The 25,559-nt window shown below is 43.0% G+C and overlaps 1 protein-coding gene across 6 annotated transcripts in view; it reads left to right on the plus strand.

Moving 5' to 3' along the window:
- CEP162 (centrosomal protein 162) overlaps positions 1-14,306 on the plus strand; it is a 79,239-nt gene extending 64,933 nt beyond the window's left edge. For 5 of the 6 annotated variants that reach the window (XM_034766099.1, XM_034766105.1, XM_034766103.1 and 2 more), the window contains exons 25-27: positions 70-168; positions 8,540-8,674; positions 12,234-14,306. In XM_034766099.1, coding sequence (XP_034621990.1) covers positions 70-168; positions 8,540-8,674; positions 12,234-12,443 — 444 coding nt within the window. In that variant the 3' untranslated portion in view covers positions 12,444-14,306. Of the gene's footprint in view, positions 1-69; positions 180-8,539; positions 8,675-12,233 lie in introns of all 6 variants that reach the window. The other variant, XR_004645190.1, reaches the window with a different exon arrangement.
- The last annotated feature ends 11,253 nt before the right edge of the window (positions 14,307-25,559 follow it).

Here is a 25,559-nt window from a genome sequence, read left to right on the forward strand (position 1 = left end):
TTTATGTATTACTTTGAAGGTTTTAAAATCTGTCAGTGTTAATGAGGAATATTTAAAATATTTCCTTAGATCTTAATAAAACATCTACAAGAACAAGTTAATGAGCTGCACAGAGATCAGGAGGCCCTTGCAGTTTCACAAACGCGAGAAGAAATCTTGCAAAAAGAGGTAAATGAAAGGTTTGTTGTGATTTTGTTCAATTTTAAGCTATCTGATTATAAAGCAAGAAATCTTTGTTTTATTTTTAAAAAGTTCCAATAACATAAAATGAAAACAACCTGCAAAAATCCAAGCTTGTGACCCCTTTCCTTACCTTAGACCTTAGTCCATTCCGTGCTTTTCTGCACATTGGGCTACCCACATTTGCCATCTTGTCTGTCAACTGCCCTTCTCTCCAGATCTTCCCATTTCATATTGAGGTGCTTGATGTCGTTCACAACTGTTCGTTTCCATGTTATTCATGGTCTTCCTCTCTTTCTGACGTCCATTCAAGGCCGGTATTTGGTATGTATTCTTTTTCCATTCTCAGCACATGTCCCAGCTACTGAAGTCTTCTTTGGTAGATTATTTGTGAGAGGGCGCCCTGGCAAGTAATTTTTCTGACTTCTTCATTTGTCTTCCTATATCTGTGTTATTCCCAATATTCTTCTCAGACATTTGTGATTAAATATATCCAGCTTTTGCATATCTTTCTTGGTAAGTTGCCATGTCTCACTGCTATATGTTGTGATGGCAATAACAATTGCTTTGTACACATTCAGTTTTGTCTTGAGTGAGATGTTTTGAGTTGCCAGATGTTTTCAAGTCTTCCAAATGCAGCGTTTGCCTTCCCGATTCTTCTTCTTATTTCCTTGGAACTAGTACCATCTTGGCTGATATGTAAAATTGTCCACCTTCTCCAGTTTCTCTTCTTTGCATTGTATCTCAAACCCATTTTCTCCATTACTTCATTTACTTGGTTTGTGCATTTTTGTAGTCCGTTGGCATCTTCATTGATGAGAACAATGTCGTCAGCAAAGTCTAGATCAGATAGCCTTGAATTGTTCCATTTTAGGCCATATGTATCACTGTCGCATTGTTTTAATCCATAGTCAATGACTAGCATAAACAAAAAAGGAGACAGGACGCACCCCTGCCTTACATCTGCCTTGATGCTGAATAGTTTACTCAATCCATTTTCAATTTTAAGGCAGCATTTTGAATTGGCGTAGAATGCCTTCATAATAATTAATTTTGTTGGAATTCCATATTGTTCCACAATTTTCCACATTGTTTCTCTATTTACACTATCGAATGCCTTTTGAAAGTCCACAGAATTGATGGCAAGACTGCCTTGGAATTCAGTTGTGTTCTCAGTAATCCGTCTCAGGTGAAAATAGCATCTGTGCACGATCTCCCTTGTCTAAATCCAGATTGTTGTTCATGTAGGATGGTATCCATCTTTCCTTTCGTCCTCTCAGGAGGACTGCTGCTAATACTTTTCCTGTGACCGATAGAAGTGTTACTCCCCTCCAATTTGAACAATTGTTTAGATCACCTTTCTTTGGTAACTTGATTATGATACCAAGGGTCCATTCTTCTGGTACTTTCTCCTCCGTCCATATTTTGTTGCAGAGCGAACAGATGACTGATTCCACGTCCACTTTAGATCTTGGTAAATTAAGTTGGTTAGAATTTAAGTTTTTAATAATTGCTCTTTATCTCAAGTACAACTGTGAATTTTAATTGGTTGGGACAGGCCAGGTATTTATGTGAGCAAGGAAGCAGAACATGCCACAGAAAATTTAACTTACATAATGCTTGTCCATTTCACTGTGGTCTCTAGTACTTGGAATGATTTTTACCAAGTTCTAAACCTACATGTAGCAAATGTTTGGCTGAAGATCATGATTTTAATAAAGTTAAACAGAAATGGATGAAAAGTAGACAATACAATGATAATTACATAATGTTTTGGGTTTTGTGTCTCAGTATTACTGTAGAAAGTCCACAGCCACAATGTGTTGTTTGTTTTCATGCATTAATGAATGAAAGTGTGAGGCCAGGGAAACTACAGAGACATTTAGCAACCAAACACCTGGAATTTGTAAATGAGAACTGCGACTTGTTTTCCTTCAGAAACCAACAGAATTAAAGTGCCAAACAAAAAGTCATGTCTAAAGAAGCAACTGTTCCTCAAAAAGCCTTAGAAACATCTTATGGTGAGGCTGTGCAAATTGCAAAATGCGAACAATCACACACGACTGGCAAGATCTTTCTAATTCCAGAAGGTCCTAAGTGGGCTACATATGTAGAGCTGTACATTAATGAGGCAGCAGCAGTGACAGGATAGAATAGTGTGGTTGCAACATGAGTTAAAAAAGTGGTACTAGCAGCAATTTGGACAAGCTGTATGAGTCATCATAAGCTTTTGGTATTGAAGAAGTTGCAATCTTAAGTACACGAGGCCCTCAATGTTGTTGTTAAAATTGTTAATTTTATAAAATTCTGGGTAGTGAACACACATGGTTTTAGTACAATGTGTGAAATGATGGGCTCTGACTACTCTCAGCTTTTGTTTCACAGTGAAGACTGGGTGTTTTCATGTATGAAAGTTTTACAACGTGTCTTTAAATTGCAAGACAAAATCAGAATTTTACTCCTGGAAAACAGACTTTGCAGATTGTGTGTGTAATGTGGACTTCTTGATTATATTAACTTATGTGGTAGGCATATTTGGCAAATTGAATGCACTGAACTTGAACTGGTAAGGTAGGAAGACAAATGTACTAGATACGAAAGAGAAAATCAGGGAATTCATGAAGAAGCTTTGTCTTTGGAGATGTCACACTGAAAAGAGAGTTACCGAGTTGTTTCCAGTGAAACCAGATTTCTTAAAAGAGAAGAGTGAAAGTGATCAAAATACTATCAAAGATCATTTGTCTGGATTGTATTCCTCTTTTGATGAATATGTTCCTGGAGTTGAACATGGATCTATAGACATCGATTGCATTTGAAACTTATTCTGTAAGAGAGCCACGGTCCTAAAATGTTTGTGACGCATGAGTCTGGTACATCTCACTACCAATGCAGAAATAAATCTTCCGTCTGCATCTCTATCTGGTCCTCTATTCACAGGGTAAATATGACCATATTATAACCTTCAAACCTTTTCTGTTTTCAGATATTCAATTATCACACCTCTGCTTTAATTTCTTTCTGCTTTCCTTGCCCCGGCCCCAGCCGTGTCGCTGGGGGCTGGCTGAGGAAAAGTCCTGCACTCACCTGCGGCAGGAAGCAGAGCGCCACAGCTGGGAGTTGCTCCGCTTCCCGCCACCGGTGAGTGCGGGGAGGTTGGGGAAAGGATGCCCCCCCATACTCACCTGCGGCGGTAAACGGAGCGCTGTGGCTGGGAGCTGGCGGAGTGGAGCGGACTGGAGCCGGGCTGCTCTGCTTCCGCCGCTGCTGGTGAGTGCGGGGGGGAATCCTTTCCCCCAACCACCCTCCCCCGAGCAACACGGCTGGGGCCAGGGCGAGGGAAGCAGAGCGGGCTGCTCCCGGCCCCCTGCTAACCCTCCGGGCCACTCTTGGACTGTGGGGCCCCCAAAAGTGCCCTCCCACAGCTCCTGCCCCCCAAACCCTGGGGGGGGAGGAGCCCCTGATTGCCCCCGAGACCCTCTGCTCCTTATCCAACCCCTCGGCCCCAGACTGGCCCAGCACCCTTAACACACTGCTCAAAGCAGCGTGTCAGAGATTTACCGTGTTGTATGCGAACCCGCCTTATATTGGGTCGTGTTATATCGGGGTAGAGGTGTATTTGTTTTGTTATTCCATAGAGATCATTTGTCCCACACTTATGTTATCTTTTTTTTTATACCATCTATTACCTGTAAAACTATCCTCCATCATGATGATGTTTAATTTTCTGTCTTTTTTTCAATTGAAAGCTTTGCTGAGGATAGTACATTTGAACAATGTTGCTAATTCTGTCACTCTAACACTAAAATCATAAGTACCATTGAAGTATTGCTAAAATAAAATCTATTTTTTCCATTATAAGGTTTTAAACTTTTGAAATTTTAGTAATCTTACCCATTGTCCTTGCTGGTATTTCTTTCACATTTTCTATAACCGTATGTGCTCAAGCAAGAGGAGTTCTTGTGCTTTATCACAACTTTAAAATGTCCCTCGAGTGATGCTTAATCTTCATCTTCTGTGCATCTTAAAGTTCAGCTCTACTCTGAAAAATGCTTATGTAAAAAATAGCACCTTCTCACTCAAAAGATCTGTTCCTAGTGTGTCCTTTTATTACTGGTGGTGATGTGTAAGAAGGAAGGACTCCTACTTGAACTACAGATTCCAGGTTGAGTTTGAAGGGCTGGCAGTTAGAAAAAACATAATTGTATTTGTAAAGTGAGAAATTTGCATTGGAAATCATTGTGAGACTGCGACTTTTCAAGGTAAAACTTCACTTGCCATGTTTTTGTTCAGTTTATGTAATAACTATTAATGTTAGTGTAAAATAACTTTTAAACATTTCATGCCTAGAATCCAAATTTAGTTAAACAGGAAAATAAAGCAAATGAGGGTTGCAAATATGATTAGTGATTACAGGGGAATCACTATTAGCAGTCTTAAATGGGATGGGGTTGAGCTTCATCTATTTAAACTACCAGTGCCTCAAATGAAGATATAGATATTTTGGGAGAGCCCCAAGTAATTCCGATATTTTGAATGCTAATCTGCCTCTGAATTGCTGTGCACAGCCATGCTGCATTAACTACGCCAATCTGTTAAATAGATTCCTAGCTTCCTTAGAAGACAACTTTTACTTAAAAATTGGAGACTTTAACCAGAAGATGCCCTATCTTTGGATCTGCTTCTACATGGTACTGCATGAGGATGTGAACATATTGGTATTTGGAACTGGTCACCTCAGGCTATTTTGAATTCAGAATAGTAAAGAATGGGGGGTGAGTGGGGACTCTCAGAATACAGCAATACTTGGTATTTGATTTCAGGAAAACAACACTGAGAAATTAAGGTCTCTAGAAAGTTCTGATGGAACCTTTTTGAAATCCACAAGTAGACAGCTGCTGGAAGAACGAAGATGTATCGAACTGCAGTACCACTTAAAAAGTAACCTATATGGGGTAGCCAAACTGCGGCTCATGAGCTACATGCGGCTCTTTTACAGTTAAAGTGCAGCTCGCGGAGCCCCTCACACTGCCCCCCATTTTCCGCCTACCAGACTGGTCAAGGGGGAAGAGCTCAGGCCTTGTGCCCTGTGGCAGGGTAGTGGGGCTAGAGGCTTCTGACTAATGGGTAGGGGGGCCCCGGGGCTTCAGTCCCACAAGGTGCATCTGCTAGAGCTCAGGGCTTTAGCAGGAGCAGGGCTGAAGTCTTGAGCCTCGGCAAGCATCTCCCACAAGGCTGAAGCCCAGAGCCCCAGCAAGCACACCCTGCAGGGCAGAAGCCCCAATCTCCAGCAGGTGTGCCCTTGCTATCGAATTTCTTAAGGTTGTAATATGTGGCTCAGAGGCTCAGTAAGTTTGGCCACCCCTGCTATATAGCTTCTTCTAAATCAGGGATCGGCAACCTTTGGCCTGCGGCCTCAGGGTAAGCCCCCTGGCAGGCCACGCCAGTTTGTTTACCTGCTGCGTCCGCAGGTTTGGCCGATATAGGCTCCCACTGGCCGCAGTTCGCCGCTCCAGGCCAATGGGGGAAGCGGCGGCCAGCACGTCCCTGGGCCCGCACCGCTTCCCGCAGCTCCCATTGGCTGGGAAGAGCAAACCGCGGACACTGGGACCTGAGGGGCTCCATGCCTGCAGATACTCCAGGTAAACAAAACGTCCCAACCCGCCAGCGGCTTACCCTAACGGGCCGGGAGCCAAAGTTTGACAACCCCTGAAATATAGGGTCGGCTTATGAAAGGCTCATACAGTTTTTTCTATTTTTACCTAACCATCTGTGGGGGGTCGGCTTATAAACGAACGGGCTAATGAACAAGTATATACGGTACCTTGACTTTATCAAAGCTTTTGATACGGTCTCTCACAGTATTCTTGCCAGCAAGTTAAAAAAATATGGATTGGATGAATGGACTATAAGGTGGATAGAAAGCTGGCTATATCGTCCGGCTCCATGGGTTGTGATCAACGACTTGATGTCTAGTTGGCAGTCGGTATCAAGCGGAGTGCCCTAGGGGTCGATCCTGGGGCCGGTTTTGTTCAAAGTCTTCATTAATGATATGGATGGATTGCACCCTCAGCAAGTTCACAGATGACACTAAACTGGGGGGAGAGGTAAATATGCTGGAGGGTAGGGATAGGATCCAGAGTGACCTATACAAATTGGAGGATTGGGCCAAAAGAAATCTGATGAGGTTCAACAAGGACAAGTGCACAGTCCTGGACTTAGGATGGAAGAATCCCATGCACTGCTACTGGCTGGGGACTGACTGACTAGCTAAGCAGCAAGAATCAGGGGGTAGCCGTGTTAGTCTGTATCTACAAAAACAACAAGGAGTCTGGTGGCACCTTCAAGACTTAACAGATTTATTTGGGCATAAGCTTTCATAGGTAAAAACCTCACTTCTTCAGATGCATAGAATGAAAGTTACAGATGCAGGCATTATATACTGACACATGGAGAGCAGGGAGTTACTTCGCAAGTGGAGAACCAGTGTTGACAGGGCCAATTCAATCAGGGTGGATGTAGTCCACTCCCAATAATAGATGAGGTGTCAATTCCAGGAGAGGAAAAGCTGCTTCTGTAATGAGCCAGCCACTCCCAGTCCCTATTCAAGCCCAGATTAATGGTGTTACATTTGCAAATGAATTTTAGTTCTGCTGTTTCTCTTTGGAGTCTGTTTCTGAAGTTTTTTTGTTCAATGATAGTGACTTTTAAATCTGTAATAGAATGACCAGGGAGCTTTGAAGTGTTCACTTACTGGCTTATGTATGTTACCATTCCTGAGGTCCGATTTGTGTCCATTTATTCTTTTGCGGAGGGACTGTTCGGTTTGGCCAATGTACATGGCAGAGGGGCATTGCTGGCACATGATGGCATATATAACATTAGTGGATGTGCAGGTGAATGAGCCCTTGATGGTATAGCTGATGTGGTTGGGTCCTCTGATGGTGTCGCCAGAGTAGATATGGGGACAGAGTAGGCAACGAGGTTTGCTACAGGGATTGGTTCCTGGGTTGGTGTTTCTGTGGTGTGGTATGTAGTTGCTGGTGAGTATTTGCTTCAGGTTGGGGGGTTGTCTGTAAGCGAGGACTGGCCTGCCTCCCGAGAGAAACAGCAGAACTAAAATTCATTTGCAAATTTAACACCATTAATCTGGGCTTGAATAGGGACTGGGAGTGGCTGGCTCATTACAGAAGCAGCTTTTCCTCTCCTGGAATTGACACCTCATCTATTATTGGGAGTGGACTACAACCACCCTGATTGAATTGGCCCTTTCAACACTGGTTCTCCACTTGCGAAGTAACCCTCTGCTCTCCATGTGTCAGTATATAATGCCTGCATCTGTAACTTTCACTCTATGCATCTAAAGAAGTGAGGTTTTTACCCACGAAAGCTTATACCCAAATAAATCTGTTAAGTCTTTAAGGTGCCACCAGACTCCCTGTTGTTTTTGTAGCTAAGCAGCAGTTCTGCAAAAAAGGACCTCAGGATTACAATGGACGAGAAGCTGGATATGAGTCAACAGTGTGCCCTCGTTGCCAAGAAGGCTCACGGCATATTGGGCTGCATTAGGAGCACTGACAGCAGATCAAGGGAAGTGATTATTCCCCTCTATTCGGCACTGGTAAGGCCACATCTGGAGTATTGCGTCCAGTTTTGGGCCCCACACTAGAGAAAGGATGTGAATAAATTGGAGAGAGTCCAACGGACGGCAATGAAAATGATTAGGGGGCTGGGGCACATGACTTATGAGGAGAGGTTGAGGGAACTGGGCTTATTTAGTCTGCAGAAGAGAAGAATGAGGGGGGATTTGATAGCAGCCTTCAACTACCTGGAGCAGGGTTCCAAAGAGGATGGAGCTCAGTTGTTTTCAGTGGTAGCAGATGACAGAACAAGAAGCAATGGTCTCAAGTTGCAGTGGGGGAAGTCTAGGTTGGATATTAGGGAAAACTATTTCACTAGGAGGGTGGTGAAGCACTGGAATGGGTTACCTAGGGAGGTGTTGGAATCTCCATCCTTAGAGGTTTTTAAGGCCCAGCTTGACAAAACCCTGCCTGGGATGATTTAGTTGGGATTGGTCCTACTTTGAGCAGGGGGTTGGACTGATGACCCCCTGAGGTCTCTTCCAACCCTAATCGTCTATGATTCTACTAGAGATTAGGCTTCTGCAGCATAGAGGAAAGTAGTAAGAGGCAAGAACCTTCGGGCTCTAAAATAAGCTTGGATTATAACAGTGGGCTAACATTTAAAATACTGTAAAAGAAAATGTAAAGGCATTTTGATGGGAAATCCTGTTTGTTTATACAACACTTAGTAAAGTTGGCACTACTTCATTACAAGTAACAAATAATACCTCAAATTTTAGATGGCAAAATTGTTGGAAGAACTGAGAGAGGCTAAAGATAGGCAAAGTCCTGAGATGAAACATTTCTTGTGTCTAGAAAGGAAAATCAAGTATATGGAGATCCGACACGCACAAAGAGAACAAGAACTTCAGCAGGTAAAATAGAGCATCTCTGTACTTATCTCCTATGTATTTTGACAGCATTTGTACAAATTATTGCAGACCATACTGCAGGGATCAAATACATTTTGACAGATGACATGATAAACCAAAGTCGTTGTCCTTTTTTGTGCCCGCTGGTACATGTAAATGTGCATGCAATCCTGCACCCACAGTTATTTACAGGGGCAATTAAAGTAACTTGTACATTGGATCTCAAATGAAATACTTAGAAATCCAAAGTGACAACAGTTGTAGGTGCCAAATTGCCATATATGGGCACAAACAGGAACACTAGGTTTAGAAAATGAGGATCGGTGTGTTTATAGAATAGGCTCGACTTAATATTGACTGAGTTGAGTCTGAGATCCCAAATAGAGCTCAACAACATAAGATGTTTGCTCAATTTCTAAACATTACACAGACAGAAAAAACTTGCAAAATATTTCCCATATGCTCCTTGTACTTTCATAAAAAATGCCCATAGACTTTCTTTAGCTTTTTTGTGGATTTGGGATAAAGGTAGTAATTAAAAATATTATACAATTGTATTATCCAGTGGTGGTTTGGTGAGTTGGAGCTTTTTCCTTCTTATAGTGTTGCTGTTCTTTTACTATACAAACAAAAAAATCCTTGCAGTAAATATTGAGTCAGATTGTTTATTTATTTGAGTTACACCAAAAAAGAATTTGGCTCTATGCCCTAGATAGCAAGGTAGTAAGGAACTGCCAATGAAGTCAAAGCATAAACACTTCCAGACCACTTGTACCTGAATTAAGGTTTCTTTTTAAAACCTAACGTACAGCCATATATAATTTCAATTAGGTAAAGTAATTTCTCAGTGATTCCTGTACCTCATTTTATAGACGGATCTAGCTTCTGTGTTCTTAGTAAACTTTATAAGGATCATTTTGTATCCAAAGAATTACTTCTACTTTGTTCTGTATAGGTTCTTTTATTTCCCTCATCACTTTCGCATCTTAATGCTTTTCAATAGTGCATTAAGCAGTGTGATTAGTATCTGTCACATGTGGTTCATTCTTTCCCATATGCTCTCCCAGGGAGAAGATTATATGTGTAATGAAGTGGTTTGGTTTGGGGAATATTTTTTTTTTGGTAAATGGAGAAGGCAAAGTTGAAGTGTACCTCAGGGCCGGCTTTAGGAATTGCGGGGCCCGATTCGAATACCCGGTGGCAGTCCGGGTCTTCGGTGACACTTTGGCGGCGGGGGGTCCTTCCCTCGCTCCAGGTCTTCCGCGGATCTCCCCCGCCGCCGAAATGTCGCCGAAGATCCGGAGCGACTGAAGGACACCATCCCCACCCACCACCCCCGCCGCCAAAGACCTGGACCACCGCCGGGTGAGTAAAAAAATGTTTAAAATTAAAAAGGTGCCTAAGGCGCAGGGCCCTTTTAGGCGCGGGGCCCAAGTCCGGGGAATCGGCCTAAAGCCGGCCCTGGTGTATCTTGTACTTGGAGTAGAAGGTGATGAGGTTTTTAGTTCTTCTGGGCATTGTTCCATAGTCTTGGACTGGCCCCAAAGAAAGCCCTGTCTGCTGCAGATACAAGCTTTACCCTGATGGTAGAAAGTTCCATTGTGCCAGAGAAAGTGGAACTGTCCACTTAGGATATAATAACTTTCTTCTTTAAAAGAATCTATCAAATATATAAGACCTGATGGCGGAGCAATTTATTTCTTCATTAGCATGAATGTGAATGCCCTATTTCTATTCCTGTGCTGTCAATTTTTAAAAGTCAAAACAGCAAGTCAACATAACTCATTTGTTTTCTTCTTCCCCTCTCTCATGGCCCCACCCATTCACCTTTACAACCTCAGGTAGTGGGTAATTTCCCTTTTTTTCAACTCTAGAAAGTTCCTCAATTCAGATACAAGTGGGGGCAGGTGGGATTTATGCTTTAACTTGATTGGCAGTTCCTTACTGCCTTGCTGTCTGGACCATAGGGCCAAATTCTTTATTGGTGTAACACCACTGAAATAAACAATCTGACCCAATATTTATTGTGAGGATTTTTTTGTACAGTAAAAGAGGAGCAACACTATAAGAAACACCAATCACTGTTAAGTAATTTTTCTTTTGCTGAGTTATTGTGGGGTTTGTTTGTATTCCTTTTTTTTTTTTTTTTTTTAATTTTTGCTTATTTCCCAACTTGCAAATTTAATCCTCTGCAATGGGACTCCTAGTAATCAGTACAAATAAATAAAATAAAAAAGGGACAGTCTAATGTATTGAATGTTAAGAAGCATCGGTGTCTTGGTCCATGACTAGGGCTCTTAGAGTACGTCTATATCAGTGGTTCCCAAACTTGTTCCACCGCTTGTGCAAGGAAAGCCCCCGTTGGCCCGGAGCAGGGAACCGCGGCCACTGGGAGCTGCGATCGGCCGAACCTGCGGACGCGGCAGGTAAACAAACTGGCCCAGCCCACCAGGGGCTTTCCCTGCACAAGGGCGGAACAAGTTTGGGAACCACTGGTCTATACGATAAGCAGCAGCCCACAACAGCAAGTCTCAGAGCCTGGGTCTGCGGACTGGGCTCACACCACAACGCTAAAAATAGCTGTGTAAATGTTCGGGTTTCCGAAACCCAGCCCCCATTCCTAGCCTTCAGAACCTGAGGAGTCTGAACTTCTTACTGTAATATCAGCCCCATGAGCCTGAATCTGTAGATCTGGGCTCTGAGACTCATTGCCGTGGGCTGCTGCTTTCCGTGTAGATTTACCCTTCAGCACTACGGTAATACACATAAATAATGAAAATAACTGGCAATTTATATCTTGTTATTATAGAGGATTGAAACTATGTCTTTGCTTTATACAGCACATTCCAAAATAAAATATTCTGTTTGGAATAGCCATTACATTTTCAGAATGGCATATGGATTTTTATTTCCTTTGACACTAACATGTTTAAATTAGTTTGTTGGAATTTGGTGAGATTAGGAGTGAAAACTCATTCAGACCCATATCCGCAACAGCCTCAGGGCAATGTCACTATAGGCTATTTTTGGTGCATTTATAGAGTTCATTACGCAGTTTTTAAAAGTATAGCAATAGCACAGGGTCTCTGTATCATAAAGAGAATCCAGATTTGGTCTGTCTTTGTTGCACACTATTACTAATTCAATTAGTGTGTATTTATATAGCAAATTTTGTAAAAGGCTCATAAAGGCCTGATATATTCAAAAGTGTTAAATATTTGTCATAAAGTCTTAAGTGCTCAAACTTTTAATTGGGACCTTTGGAAAAAATAAATTCTTTGTGAAGCTTCTTTAATATGAACTGGGTATTAACCCCCCTTCCTCTCCCCACTAATGTCTAAAGGAATTTATTGCTACTATCAAAAGTACATTTTCCAGTGTTCAGAACAAATATTTCCATATAATAATTAGCAGTGGGCTTTGGGATTTAACATCAGAAACTTAATTAAAAATACAATAGTATGTATTTTTGCAAAGGGACTGTCTCAACTAAGGAACAGTGTTCAGTGAACTGATGGCTGGAAATCAATATACTTCTTGTTAACCAACTTATCATTTACAGATAGTGCAACAAACACGACATGTTGCTGAAGTGCAGCAAACCCAGGAAGTTGAGAAGTGGAAAAAACTTGCCCAATTAAAGAATCAAGAGCTGGAGAAGTTTCAAGTGGAATTAGATTCAATATTAGATGTTTTACGGGAATTGCAGAAACAAGGGGTTGTTATTCCAGTACCTGTTTCAAGTGGATTAAATTTACCAGAAAGATATTGAAAGACGTGACTGGGTAAGAACTGATCAGAGAAATAGAATATTAACCTAGACAGCTGTGAATATAAAACAATCACTGGTGAAATCCTTGCAAGTTCAGATACTTTCCATAAATTCATCTGAAATTTCACTCATCTAAAGGCAAGTTTTTACTGAACAATTGATAGATCATATTGTGTCTCATAATTTCTTAATAATAAATGGTCTTGTATATGAAATAATCCTGAACAAAAAATTAGGACTTTTGAGCCAGATGATTCTCCTCCCCCTCTTCCCCTCCCCCCCATAAACTGAATTGTGAAGAAATTTGCATTTTGTATTCTTCCAACAGCCTGTGGAACATTACTGAATACTTCTGAGAGAAGATGTACAGTTCTGTTTCATATAGCATAACTGATTGCTCAGTTGTATTCTCCTATGTCAGATCTTCTATGAAAATCTCCAATAATGTGGTCTATTTTATACAGAAATTGCTAACCCAGTAATATCATTACTACAATAATTAGGGCACAAAATCTTGTTTACATCTTTCCAACACTTCTCTCTTCTCATCTTTTCACCCAATACTCTTTTCTTTCCTCCCTCCCCTTTTTGGCCCCTAAACTTCTCCAAATGCTTGGAGGACTAGGTCTGGTTCTTTTTATGACAACAATGACCCCAGACTTAAGCCTGGTCTGCAGTTAAAATTTAGAAGGACGCAGGGGGTGTGGAAAAAATTCACACCCCTGAGTGCCATAGTTAAGACAACCTAATCCCTGGTCTAGATGCAGCTAGATTGATAGATGAATTCTTTGGTCAACCTAGCTAGGGGAGGTGGATTACCTACATCAACAGAAAAATTCCTTCTGTTGGTATAGGAAACGTCTATGCTATGGCGTAGCTGCAGCAGTGCCGCTGTAGTACTCCTAGTATAGACATAACCTTAGAAAACCATTTTCTTTGAATTTTGAGATATTCTTACAAAGCCATGCCATTCATGCTAGTGCTCTATTTAGTATAATCTGTGGTATTTGATTGCTGACTGAATGATGCTAAAAGTTAAGTCATAGCTGAAGTAACTTAGTTTACAAGTCTACAGCAGCACATATATTAGCTATAGATCTGTGCCTTTTTGGAGGGACCATGAAAGAAGATACGTTTTCATCAGTAAATTATGTGGTCACACGAGTGAGTGTACATGATTTAAATAAAAAGTAGTTATATACCAATTTGTATCTTGTAAGTTCCTGTTAAAATGCACTTGAGTGCCCATAATTGATTTGCAGTGCAATATTTGCTCATATTTATGCTATATATTTTATATATACATGTAAAAATACATACACTGTATGTAAGGGCTAGCCTGCATGAACAGTTAGACCACAGCAGCCTGGGGTGTGAAGCTCCCAGGCACTAGCCTGTCATGGTCTGACTATCCGTATTGTCCCTGCTGCTGTATATTAACAGTTCGTAGAATACTTTGATCTGGTCCTTTGTGAAATGCGACTAGCTCAAAGTGCTCTAACAGACTGCTAGCATGTAGAGCAGGGTCCACAAGAACAGCTAGTGTGGGGTATATTCACACCCCAGCTGGCTGAAGTCTAATGGTTCATGTAGACAATCCCTAAGTGTTTGTACATGATATCTGTATGTAAAACATGTATTGAGAGTGATAAAGTTGGGATTAATGCAATAATTATTTTGCGTATCTCATTCAGATATTTTCCAAAACGCCATAAAAGCTTAATTTTCATTAAAAAGATTTTTTTAGAATAATTAAGAATAATCAAGAATAATCTGGAAGTGTTAATATATAGTCATAAATTATGTAAATAGGACTATAAAGATTTGTATATAAAATGTCAATCATTAGTAAATATGTTGTATTTTCATAATGTACAAGCTCTTGTGATTTGTTTGCAAATGCAAAAGTTTAAAAAAAAAAAAGAAAGAAACCAACGTTTTTTCTTCGAGTAGTGTCCCTAAGGGTGCTCCATTGTAGGTGTGCTTGCATACCTGGGCTGCTGATTGGAGAACTCAGTTAGCCTGGCACACGGGCTATCTCTCCTCATGCTGCGCCACAAGGCTAGTCAACAGGCCCAGGCTAACCCCCCTCAGTTCCTTCTCAACCACCCTTGGCTAGAGAGAGAGCCATTAGCAGTCCATTAATACTATTGTCCTCTTGTTTTACATACTTATAGTTAGCCTTCTATTTAAGTTATAGTTGTAGTGTTTTTTTCGTCATCTTCGTTCTTATTTTACCCTTTTTAAAAAAAAAAAAAGAAAAAGAGACTGCATTTTTCCTGCTTTTTTTCCCTCAATGGGGTATGTTCAGTTTGCCAGGTTTCAAGAAGTGCCACACGTGTACAGAGGCGATCCTGGTTGCAGGTAAACTCTCAGTGCATTCGCTGCCTTAGGGAAGGCCATATACAGCAGAAGTGTAGTCTTTGCCAACAACTCCGGCCAAGATTCCAGGAAGACAGAGAGCTCTGCCTGAAGAGGCATCAATCCGGCCCCAGTTGTCTGGTAGACCTGAGTCTTCATAACCTTCTACATCTAAGGGATGTGGGTTGAAGAAACAGGCTGCGGACCCCTCTCACAAATCATCTAAAAGGAGAATGGGAAGTCAGTCCCCCTAGTGAACCCTGAGATAGCCATAAGCGATCACCATCTCGCTTGGTATCTTGCCGGCTCCAAGACCATCTCAGCCTGGCAACCATGCCTCACAAAGACCAACAGGTACTGATACCACTGACAGACTCACGGACCCGATGGACATGGGCACCGAGTCACTGGTTCCGAAGGACAAGTGTAAACACTCTTAAAAAGTCCATGCAAGTCCACTTCACCAGCGACAGCTCACATGGTACCTGAAAGACAGCTGCAGACCCAGATCTCCGTCTCCGCCCTCTTGCCCCCAACCCCGGCACCACTACTGACACTGGGACAATTGGTACCAGCGGAATCCCGCCATTCCAGAGACCTCTGCACGTCAGGTGCACCCGAGTCCCTTCCTCTTGGTACCAAGACCTCTGCATTGAGCTTCTACCAGCCACAGGAAGTATTCCCACTGCCATGCCATGTTATGCCCCTTCCCTCTGCCCTCTAGTGAGGGTTCAGACAGTAAGCCAGAAGAGGTAAAAAGCAACAGAGGGTTCTGTGGCACCTTTAAGACTAACAGAAGTATTGGAGCATAAGCTTTCGTGTGTGAATGCCCACTTCATCAGACGCAAGTAATAGAAATTTCCAGAGGCAGGTATAAATCAGTATGGAGATAACGAGGTTACTTCAATCAGGGAGGGTGAGGTGCTTTGCTAGCAGTTGAGGTGTGAACACCAAGGGAGGAGAAACTGTTTCTCTAGTTGGATAGCCATTCACAGTCTTTGTTTAATCCTGACTTACACTACAGAGTTTTGTTGACACAAATTATGCTGACAATCAAAACCCAGTATAATTACATTGTTTGTGCATGTTCACACAACGCTCCTTCTGTCAACAGAGCGTGTTCACAGTTGGTGCTATAGCATCAACAGAGCTCTCCCACTGTGCTACTTGCCACCTTGTGCAGCTAGGACTTGTGGGAAGGCAGAGTGGATCATAGTGCATCATGGGTGCGGGCTCAAGTCCCATGATGCAGTTTTTCCATCCCATCTCCCTGGGCTTCCGACTGCATTTCATGGCATTTTTCAACAACCCCTGTTTACAGTGCGCCCGCCCACCATCTCTGTCTGAAAGGATGGATCCTGCACTGCTCCCTACTGTTGTAGTCAGTGTTATGAACAATCTGATCATGCAATATATTATGAGCACCCACTCTGAACAGGAATCAGAGTTGTCTGACCTGCTGTGTGCCATGGAAAGAAAAAGCAGATTACTTTTGGCATTCACAGTGAGCTGAACATGGTGGACCATCACTTCTGAGCTCAGGAAACAAGCACTGAGTGGTGGGATCACATCATTATACATGTCTGGAATGATGAGCAGTGGCTGCAGAACTTTTGGATACGGAAAACCATGTTCCTAGAACTGTGTGCAGAGCTTGCCCCAGTAGTGCGGCACAAGGACACCAAAATGAGAGCTCCGCATGCTGATCACTGTGTTGAAACTGGTAACTCCAGACTGCCACCAATCAGTAGTGAACCAGTGTGGAGTCGGGAAGTCCACTGTTGCAGCTGCATTAATGCAAGTGTGAAGAGCCATTAATTGCATGCTGCTACGAAGGTCTGTGACTCTTAGCAATATGCATGAAATACTGGATGGCTTTATGACAATGGTATTCCCTAACTGTGGTGGGGCAATAGATGGCACGCATATCCCGATTTTGGCCCCAGATCATCTTGCGATGGAGTACATCAGTAAAAAGGGATATTTCTCTATGGTGTTATAAGTGCTTGTGGATCACTGTGGCAGTTTCACTAACATCAATGTGGGGACCTGGTCTGGGAAGGTGCATGACACACGCATCTTCATGAACACTGGCCTGTACAGAAAGCTACAAGAAGGGACTTTCTTTCCAGACCAGAAGATTCCAATGGGGGAAATGGTGAAATGCCCATTGTGATGCTAGGAGACCCTTACTTCCATGGCTCATGAAGCCTTACACAGGAAACCTGGACAGCAGCAAGAAGCACTTCCACAATAGGCTGAGCAGATGCAGGAGGACCATAGAATGTACCTTTGGTAGCTTAAAAGCGCGCTGGCACTGCCTTTATGGCAGGTCAGAATTAAATGATGAAAATATTCCCATAGTCACAGCAGCCTGCTGTGCGCTTTATAATATTTGTGAGGCTAAGGGAGAAGTTTTCCCCCCAGATGGAGTGCTGAGACAGATCGCCTGGCAGCTGATTTTGAGCAGCCAGATACCAGGGCTATTAGAGGGGCACAATGGGTTGCTATTCAAATTAGGGAGGCTTTGAGGCACTATTTTGGGAATGAGCTCCAATAATATGTCTTTCTATACAGCACTCTGCCATGCTTTGTTAACTTGCTGCCTTGCATGAATTTTGATGATTCCTGACCATGATTTGTACTCAGCAGATGATCAAATTGCCACTGTGTATTAATTCCAACAGCAACTACCATGTGTAGGAGACAAATAAATATTGGTTATCTTTCAGAGAGTGTGTTTTTATTAAATACCAATTAACAACACACACAAAATGCTTGGTGGGAAGGGAGATAATAATGAAGGGCAGTATAGGCACATATAGCTGTGTGTAAGTCCAACTATCATTTTAGAAGCTGTCCGAAGTGAACAGGGTACTGAGATGTTCTGGGAAGTTGCAAGTGGGAGGAGTTTGGGGAGGGCATGGAAAGCAGTTCTGTATTGGCTGCTGCGCAGGAAGAGCACACGTGTTCTGCCTGGAGCATGATTAGGGACTTCAGCATCTCTGTTTGCTCCTCCATCACTTTTATCATCTGCTCCTGGCCCTTTACAATGCGCTCCTCTCTCCTTTCTGTCCTGCCTTTCTATTTTAAATTTTTCTCACTCCATGCCCTGTGTTCTTGTTTTTTGGCCTCTGAGGATTGGAGCACCTCTCAAAACATGTTCTCCTTGCTCCTCCTTGGTTGCTTCCTTATCTGGTGGAGGTGCTCCACTGGTGTGTAGGAAGTTCCCGTTAAGGCAACATCTACAGAAGCACAAGAAACAAATAGAAGCATGATTATTAGTGCACGCACAGCATTGAATCATTATAGTAAAATGCATCTTTTTAAAAATACGACTCAGTTTGTCATTGTCCCTTGGTAAGTACACAGCTAAGTGAACGCCCTAAGTTTGGCCTGGGGGAAGGGGGTGGCGCTCAAGATGGGGCAAAAGATACTGGTGGTTTTCTAAGGGTATCAGTGCAGGTGACTAGGGACAATATTGTGAATTCTGCCACCATTTTCTACAGGAAGGGGATCATTAAAGCTGATATCTCACTGCTGAGGGTAAGCAAGGGAGCATCTCCTGCATGCATGTGGCTTCAGACCAGGTCCCTATGCTGCTTGCCTGTGTGCCGCTTTGGTCCCTGCAGAAGTGATTGCCGATAGACATAGGAGTTTTCTACAGCGGGAGAAGGAACAAAGCATCTCTGCTAAGGAACCTTCAGCAGAGGATTGGCGAGTATCTCCAGGAAAGATTCCCATGAAATCTCGGTGTGCATTAACACACTGTTCTGCCACACTGCTTAGCGGCACAGGGGAATGTGAAGCACACACAAACACAACTAGTCTTGTACGTTTCTATCCCTTCACCCACTTCTAGCATATAACAAAGCAAAGGACAACTCTATCTCATATAACTGAGGAGCATTAACTCAAAAAGATCACTTACCAGAGCTCCCCCTCCTGTATCATCCACGCCAGACATGGACTGCTGGGACTGGCTAGACCCCTCCAGAGTGGAAAAGCATTCCTGACTTACCTCACCACTGGATGACCCTGACGTGTGCTCCATATTATGCTCAAACTCAAACTCCTTGGCAGTAGAGATGGGGTTGCCGCCAAGGATGGTGTCCAGCTCCTCATAGAAGCAGCAGGTATTCGGCGCAGCACCAGAGGGACGGTTTGACTTCCTTGCCTTCTGGTACACCTGCCTCAGCTCCTTTATCTTCACACAGCATTGCACTGTGTCCCATTCATAGCCCTTATCCAACATGCCATGAGAAATCTGACCATAGGTATTGAAGTTCTTACGACTGGAGTGGAGCTGGGACTGCAAAGCCTCCTCTCCTCACAGTGCCAGCAGATCCAACAACTCAGGTGTGCTCCAAGCAGGAGAGCGTTTGCTGTGTGGAGTCACCATGGTCAGCTGGAAGATGCAATGTAAGCTGTCCACGCCAAGCAAACAGGAAGTGGAATTTCAAAAATTCTCAGACCTTTAAAGCGGGTGGGGCAGAAGCAAGTGCACCTCAGTGGAGGGTAGTGGAGTTCCCTCAACTTTCTATCCCCACGTGAGGCGTAAACCTGGTACTGAAATGGCTGTCTAGGCCTCCTTTTGAACTTATGGCCACCTGTTCGCTGATGTACCTATCAATGAAAACAGCCTTCCTGGTAGTAGTTACCTCAGCCAGGAGAATAGGAGAGCGAACATCTCTGATAGTGCATCCACCTTATACAGTATTTTTTCCCAGACACGGTTATGCTCAGGTTGCATCCAAAATTCATCCCTAAGGTAATCACTCCATTTCACATGAATCAGTTGATTCACTTTCCAATCTTCTATCCCAAGCCTGACCAAGGCAACAGGGAGGCTATAATACATACCTGAGAGACCAGGGGAGCCCTGGCCTTCTACCTTAACAGGACAAGGGTCTCCAGGAAGTCCCCTAGACTTTTTCTCTCCATTGCAGAAAGATCTAAGGGCTCAGCAATCTCAGCCTGTAGCAATGTGGGACTCACCCCTGCGGGGCCTCCTGCTGATCTCTTCCGGGAATTAGCTCGTCCAGCCTCCGGAGTGCCCTCTGCAGGCCGGTGTCCCACTGCCGCTTGGCCCCCGTGTCCCTCCCGGACCCGGTGCTCCATTATCTGGGGTGCTGCCCCTTGGCTGTACACCCCTCAGTCTTGGGGTCTCCCCTCCCTGGGGAACCCCCACCCACTATCCCCACCTCACCTCAGTATAAGGCTACTGCCAGTCATCTAGCCCCCGTGCCCTGAGGCAGACTGCAGTATCAGCCTACACATCACCAGCAAGCTAGGGTTTGGACCTGCTGCCTTTGCCTACCCTTGGGCTGCCCTCTGCAACCCCCAGTACCCGTTGGCCTTCTGCTAGGCCACAGCCTGGGGCTTTCCAGGCTGGAGCTCCCCGGCTCCTCTGCCTTTCCCCAGCCCTGCTCTACTCAAGTACTCTGCTCAGGTCCCTGCAGCCAGCTACCTCCCTCTCAGAAGCTAGAGGAAGTCTGCTGAGCTCCTGACTCCCAGCCTCTTATATAGGGCTAGCTGAGGCCTGACTGGGGCATGGTCCAGCTGCGGCTGCTTCCCCAGTCAGCCTAGTAGCTGCTTCCCCCTGCAACAGCCCTCTCCCAGGGCTGTCTTTATACCCCTCAGGGCAAGTGCGGGTGACCACCCCGTTACACAGCTCAAAAGCTCTCTAAATGGGTATCGAATTGCATCAGACAGTGTTACCAAATTCACAATATGACCCTTCCAGGCCCTATTCATACACACTCCACAAGGTCGATCTCCTCATCTGTCACGTTCAAGAATGTCCCTATCTCAGAGATCTGTAGAGCGGCGATACTGGTGTCAGTCCACACTTTCACAAAACACTATGCAATCACTTGAGTCTTTGCCTCCGATGCCATCTTCGGCTCCACAGTGCTGTCACCCGTAACTGACCCAATTCTGAAGTCCTGACCCTCCAGAAGGGGTACTGCTTAGGAGTCACCTACAGTGGAGCACCTATAGGGACACTATTAGAAGTTATTCACCTTGTGCAGTAACAATGGTTCTTAGAGATGTGTGTCCTTATAAGTGCTCCACAACCTGCCCTCCTTCCCTCTATTTTGGAGTTCTTGTTAATGATTCTGAGGTAGAGAAGGCGCTGACGGGTGTTAGCCCAGGCGCGCTGACTAGCCTTGTGGCATTGCACGAGGAGAGACAGCGCATGTGCAGGCCTAATGGCCGCTGCTGCCAAAGTTCTCCAATCAGCAGCGCAGGGACACAAGCACACCTGCAGTGGGCACCCACCAGGACATACATCGCGAAGAACTATCATTACTGCACAAGGTGAGTAACTTTTTCAGTCCATCCTCTAGTTGCTATGTGGATTTGCCATAAAAGTATGGTATCCTCTTTTGAAGTAGCAATTGATAGGACATTTTGACAGTGTGGTGAAAGGTTTTAATTAGTAAAGAGAGCAAAATCTTATCAAAAAAGGCATCTTACAATAAGTTAAGTACAGTAACTCCTCACTTAACGTTGTACTTATGTTCTTGAAAAATGCGACTTTAAGCGAATCCAATTTCCCTATAAGAATTAATGTAAATGAGGGAGTTAGGTCCCAGGGAATTTTTTTTCATCAGACAAAAGACTATATATTCTATATACACATACACACACACACTCACTCTCTCTAAGTTTTAAACACAATTTAATACTGGTACACAGTGATGATGATTGTGAAGCTTGGTTGAGGTGGAGGAGTCAGAGGGTGGGATATTTCCCAGGGAATGCCTTACTGCTAAATGATGAACTAGCAATTGGCTGAGCCTCAAGGGTTAACTCTCACACTCTACAAGGCAGCAGGAATGGAGGAAGGGGAGACAGCATCACAGACAGACACACACATACTGTATGTGTGTGGGAGAGAGATGTGCATTTCCCCTTTAAGTACACTGCCTTGTTAATTAGATCAGCTTGCTGAGACCGCAGCTGCTGCCAGCAGGCTCCCTCCATCCTGAGCCCTGGTGTGTCCCTCCTGCTCTATGGAAGATGGGGAAGCAGGGTGCAGGAGCAGGGGGAAGGGGACACCCTGACATTAGCTCCCCCTCTTTCTCCCTCCCTCCCCCCTACACAGCAAGCAGGAGTCTCGGGGAGCAGCTCCAAGGCAGAGAGCAGGAGCAGCATGTGGCAGTGGGGGGGGGGAGGGACAGGTGCAATTGATAGCCTGCTGAGCAGCTGCTGTACAAGGCACTTAGGGGAGCGGGGAGCTGATGGGGGCTGCCAGTCCACGCTGGTTCCAAGTCCCCACCAGCCAGCTGCAACAGGCTGCTCTTCCTGCAAACAGTGGACAAAGCCAGGTGGCTGCCAAATGATGTTAGAAGGGAGCATAACACAGCTTTAAATGAGCATGTTCACTAATTGATCAGCAATGAAACAACATTAACCAGGATGACTTTGTGAGGAGTTACTGTATATGTACATCTTTAGCTTCTCAGTTACATTGACAGTTAATTTCTTCTTTTTTCTAAAGAAATACATAACTCTACATACTGAAGCATTTTTAGTGTATGTAATTAAATTCTAGTTACATAAAGGGGTTCAGATAACATAATAAACCATTCATGTGTTGTGGCGTTACCTTCTGGGAGCCAGTATTTGTAGGGTTCTGAAAGCAGGTACACTGGGGATGGTAACTGGGACAAGAATGTCTAGTAACAAGACTGTTCTGGATTTTGCCTGAAGCAAATTAGTACTTTCCGCTTGCTACTAGAAACCCTAATGTCTCCAAGCTGTCAGTGTATACTCCCAACAAAACTCCTCTCAAGTCTGCTGCTTCCCCAGGTCATCAAGAGAGGAAAATCTTAATTGCATTTTTAAAGACACTATTAACACAAAAAAAATTGTTTCTAGAAATTCTAATGTTTCATTTACATCATCCAGGGCCCTGTTGGAAGGAATCTAGTTTTGAAATTAATTTATTTGAAATTAACTGAGCACATTATTAATTTTATTATATTTAATATTGCTCTTTATTATAAAAAAGATGTATCCATGTGTGTCTAATATGTCATTATTTGAAGATATATTCATTGAAACACACCTTTGGGAAAGGAAAGAGAACTTGCTACCTCAGGATAGAGAAAACTTACATATTCTACAATATGTGAACTTATGTGAAATGCTCAGTTATGCTGTGATGTAATATCTCCCAGATACTTTGTAACATCTAGGGTGACAGTATGGAATTTCTGTTACATAAAATAGCATTTTTAGATGCTTTCTGCATAATGGCCAAGTTAAACTGATGATGTTAAGCCCTAAAATTGAAGCAAGTTAGAACCACGTGTTGCAACAATACCTCCTGAGTATAGAGAAAGGGGAAAAATCTCCTGAACCAGAGCAAAAGTGGAGTGAGAAAACAGCTCATTGGCTTTTATTTTAAAATCCTCCTTTAGTGGAATTAGTGTTATTTGTCAAATAAGTAATTCTATATGTTCATTTGGTGCTTTTGTCCCCCTTTTTACATTAGAGGTAGCCTCATTTATTTGTTCTTATAAGTGAAGATATTTCATAAAACTAAAAATGTAGAGTCCTTTGTAGTATCATTGGAAACTAGGAAATAATCCTGGACATTTAGTACAGATTTATAATAAATTTCCTCAATCTATTATTGTAAATAGATGCCCTGCTCCTTAAAAATGTTCCCCTGTAACAGATTTTACATTTTTAAATACGCAGAGCCTTGATTCCTTATGCTAGTAGCCATTTTCCACTTTAAACCCTGTGGAGGGAATTATTCTCATGTACTGGAAATGTTCTGAAAAGATAGAACAGCTGGCATGATGAGTCACTGACCTAGATTAGAATAGGCAGTCTTTAAAGAGAGAGAAGCTGCAGCACTAAAGAATAGAATATGCAGCGGAGTATCACATCTTGTGATGAGAGCTTTGACAAATAGTGGCTAAATAAAGAGAATATATAAAAAGGAGCCAAATACACAACAAACACCCTAGTTAACCACCCTAGATTTTTTTTCCAGATTGCTATTGAAACAAGTGAGGAGACTATTTAACTATAGATGATTTATAAAAACTATGCATACAAGTTTAAAGTACTGCATATGCCATTGCTGGGGCTTGGGAGTCAGGTTTTACACCTGCAAATTAGACTTATCCCCTTTATTGGTTTTGAAAGACAATGGGGAGGACATAGGCCATTGCAGAGATTAATTACTTTAAATAGGCAGGAGATAGGCCCTTGTTGAATAAACCAGCCCCTAATGTTATGAAGTACCTTGTCTGAAACAGTCTTTTATGGGAGAAAGTCTCCACAAAGTTGTAGCAGGCCAATCCAGGTGTCCTGGACTGCTGCTAGCTAGGTTTCAAGACTGGGTGTAACTCAGCCACTGAATTGATATACTTGATCAGTCTTCTGGTAATGGAAAACTTCAGGTTGCCATACTAATGTTGCTAGACAGAGTATAGCAGTAGCCTTTGCCTTAAATAACCAGCCAGGTGTGCCTTGGCAAGGATGGATAAGGTAGCGCACTGGTGGCTCCATTGTTTACTTTCTAGGTTTCCGAGGTTGCCTTATGTATTTGCTCACTTGCCCTGAGGGTGCTTGGGTGCAAGCTTCCACAATTCCATCCTGTCCTGTTTGTATGGGAAGCTGCTAGATATTCTCATAATTTTGGGCTGCAGTGCCTTCAGTCTGCTTATTACTTGGATCACTTGTTCTCCTCCAGCCCATCTTCCACAGCCAGGGATAGGGCACTGGCCTCAGAGGTAGAAAAGTCTAAATTCTATTCCTCGCTTTGCTACTGATTTGTAACATCCCCAAAGTCACACTTCACCATTTCTGCCTTAATTTCCCCATTTTCAAAATGAGGATGAGAGGATACCCCTATAGAAGGCACTTGGAGATCTACAGCTGCAATGTACTATGTAAATGCTAAGCATTATGGAAAAATAAGGAATAAGTTGCTGTAGCTTTCAGACTTGCTGAATGAGTGTCAATGTAGACACTGGCAGGAAAACAAAGGTTAATAACAGAGTAAGAGTTTTTACCTCAGATTTTATTAAGATAAGGGAGAACAAGCAAAAAGTACACATGAGCACAGTGCTCTAGCTTTACTACACCTGAAGACATAAATAGCCATGTTTGAAAACCAGGAACTATGTCCCCCCACCTGCCCCCCAAGTAGTAGCTGGTTTTACCTTACACGTAGTATAGGGACATAGAACATATACACAAATATACCGTACTGCTTGGTAACATTTAGTGTTGTAAGTTTCTTGGGAATTAAGTACTTTTATCCCATAATTCTTCCTTCATTTGTATAAGAAGTTTTCATTGTAGTGTGTTATATTAGTGGTTATAAATTTTAGCTTTGAATCCTATGTCCCAGAACCCCACAGGAAAATAGAAAAAAAAAGATGCTGTGAAATATACAGCAACAGAAGCAAGGAAATTTTCAGGCATCTTAGTGGCTATTCCAATTATCTGAATTTGTTCCAAAATATGAAACAAAAACCCACTACAGCAGAACCCTGTAGTCAATCTAATTAGGACAAGGGCCAGATTAGATAATCCAGAAAATGGGAAAATGTGAGGCTACAGTGCTGTCTAGCAGCCACGGGAGAGATCAGCACATACAGGACCAGAAGTGGGTGGTGGTTCAGTTAATGCAGAGAGCTGGATAATGAAGGGTCAGATAAAAGGTTTTACTGTATTAAATTCTCAGCGTCCCTATAAAAAGAACTTATTTTAAAAATA

Source organism: Trachemys scripta, chromosome 3 (assembly GCF_013100865.1).
Source record: "Trachemys scripta elegans isolate TJP31775 chromosome 3, CAS_Tse_1.0, whole genome shotgun sequence".
Taxonomy (NCBI): Eukaryota; Metazoa; Chordata; order Testudines; family Emydidae; genus Trachemys; species Trachemys scripta.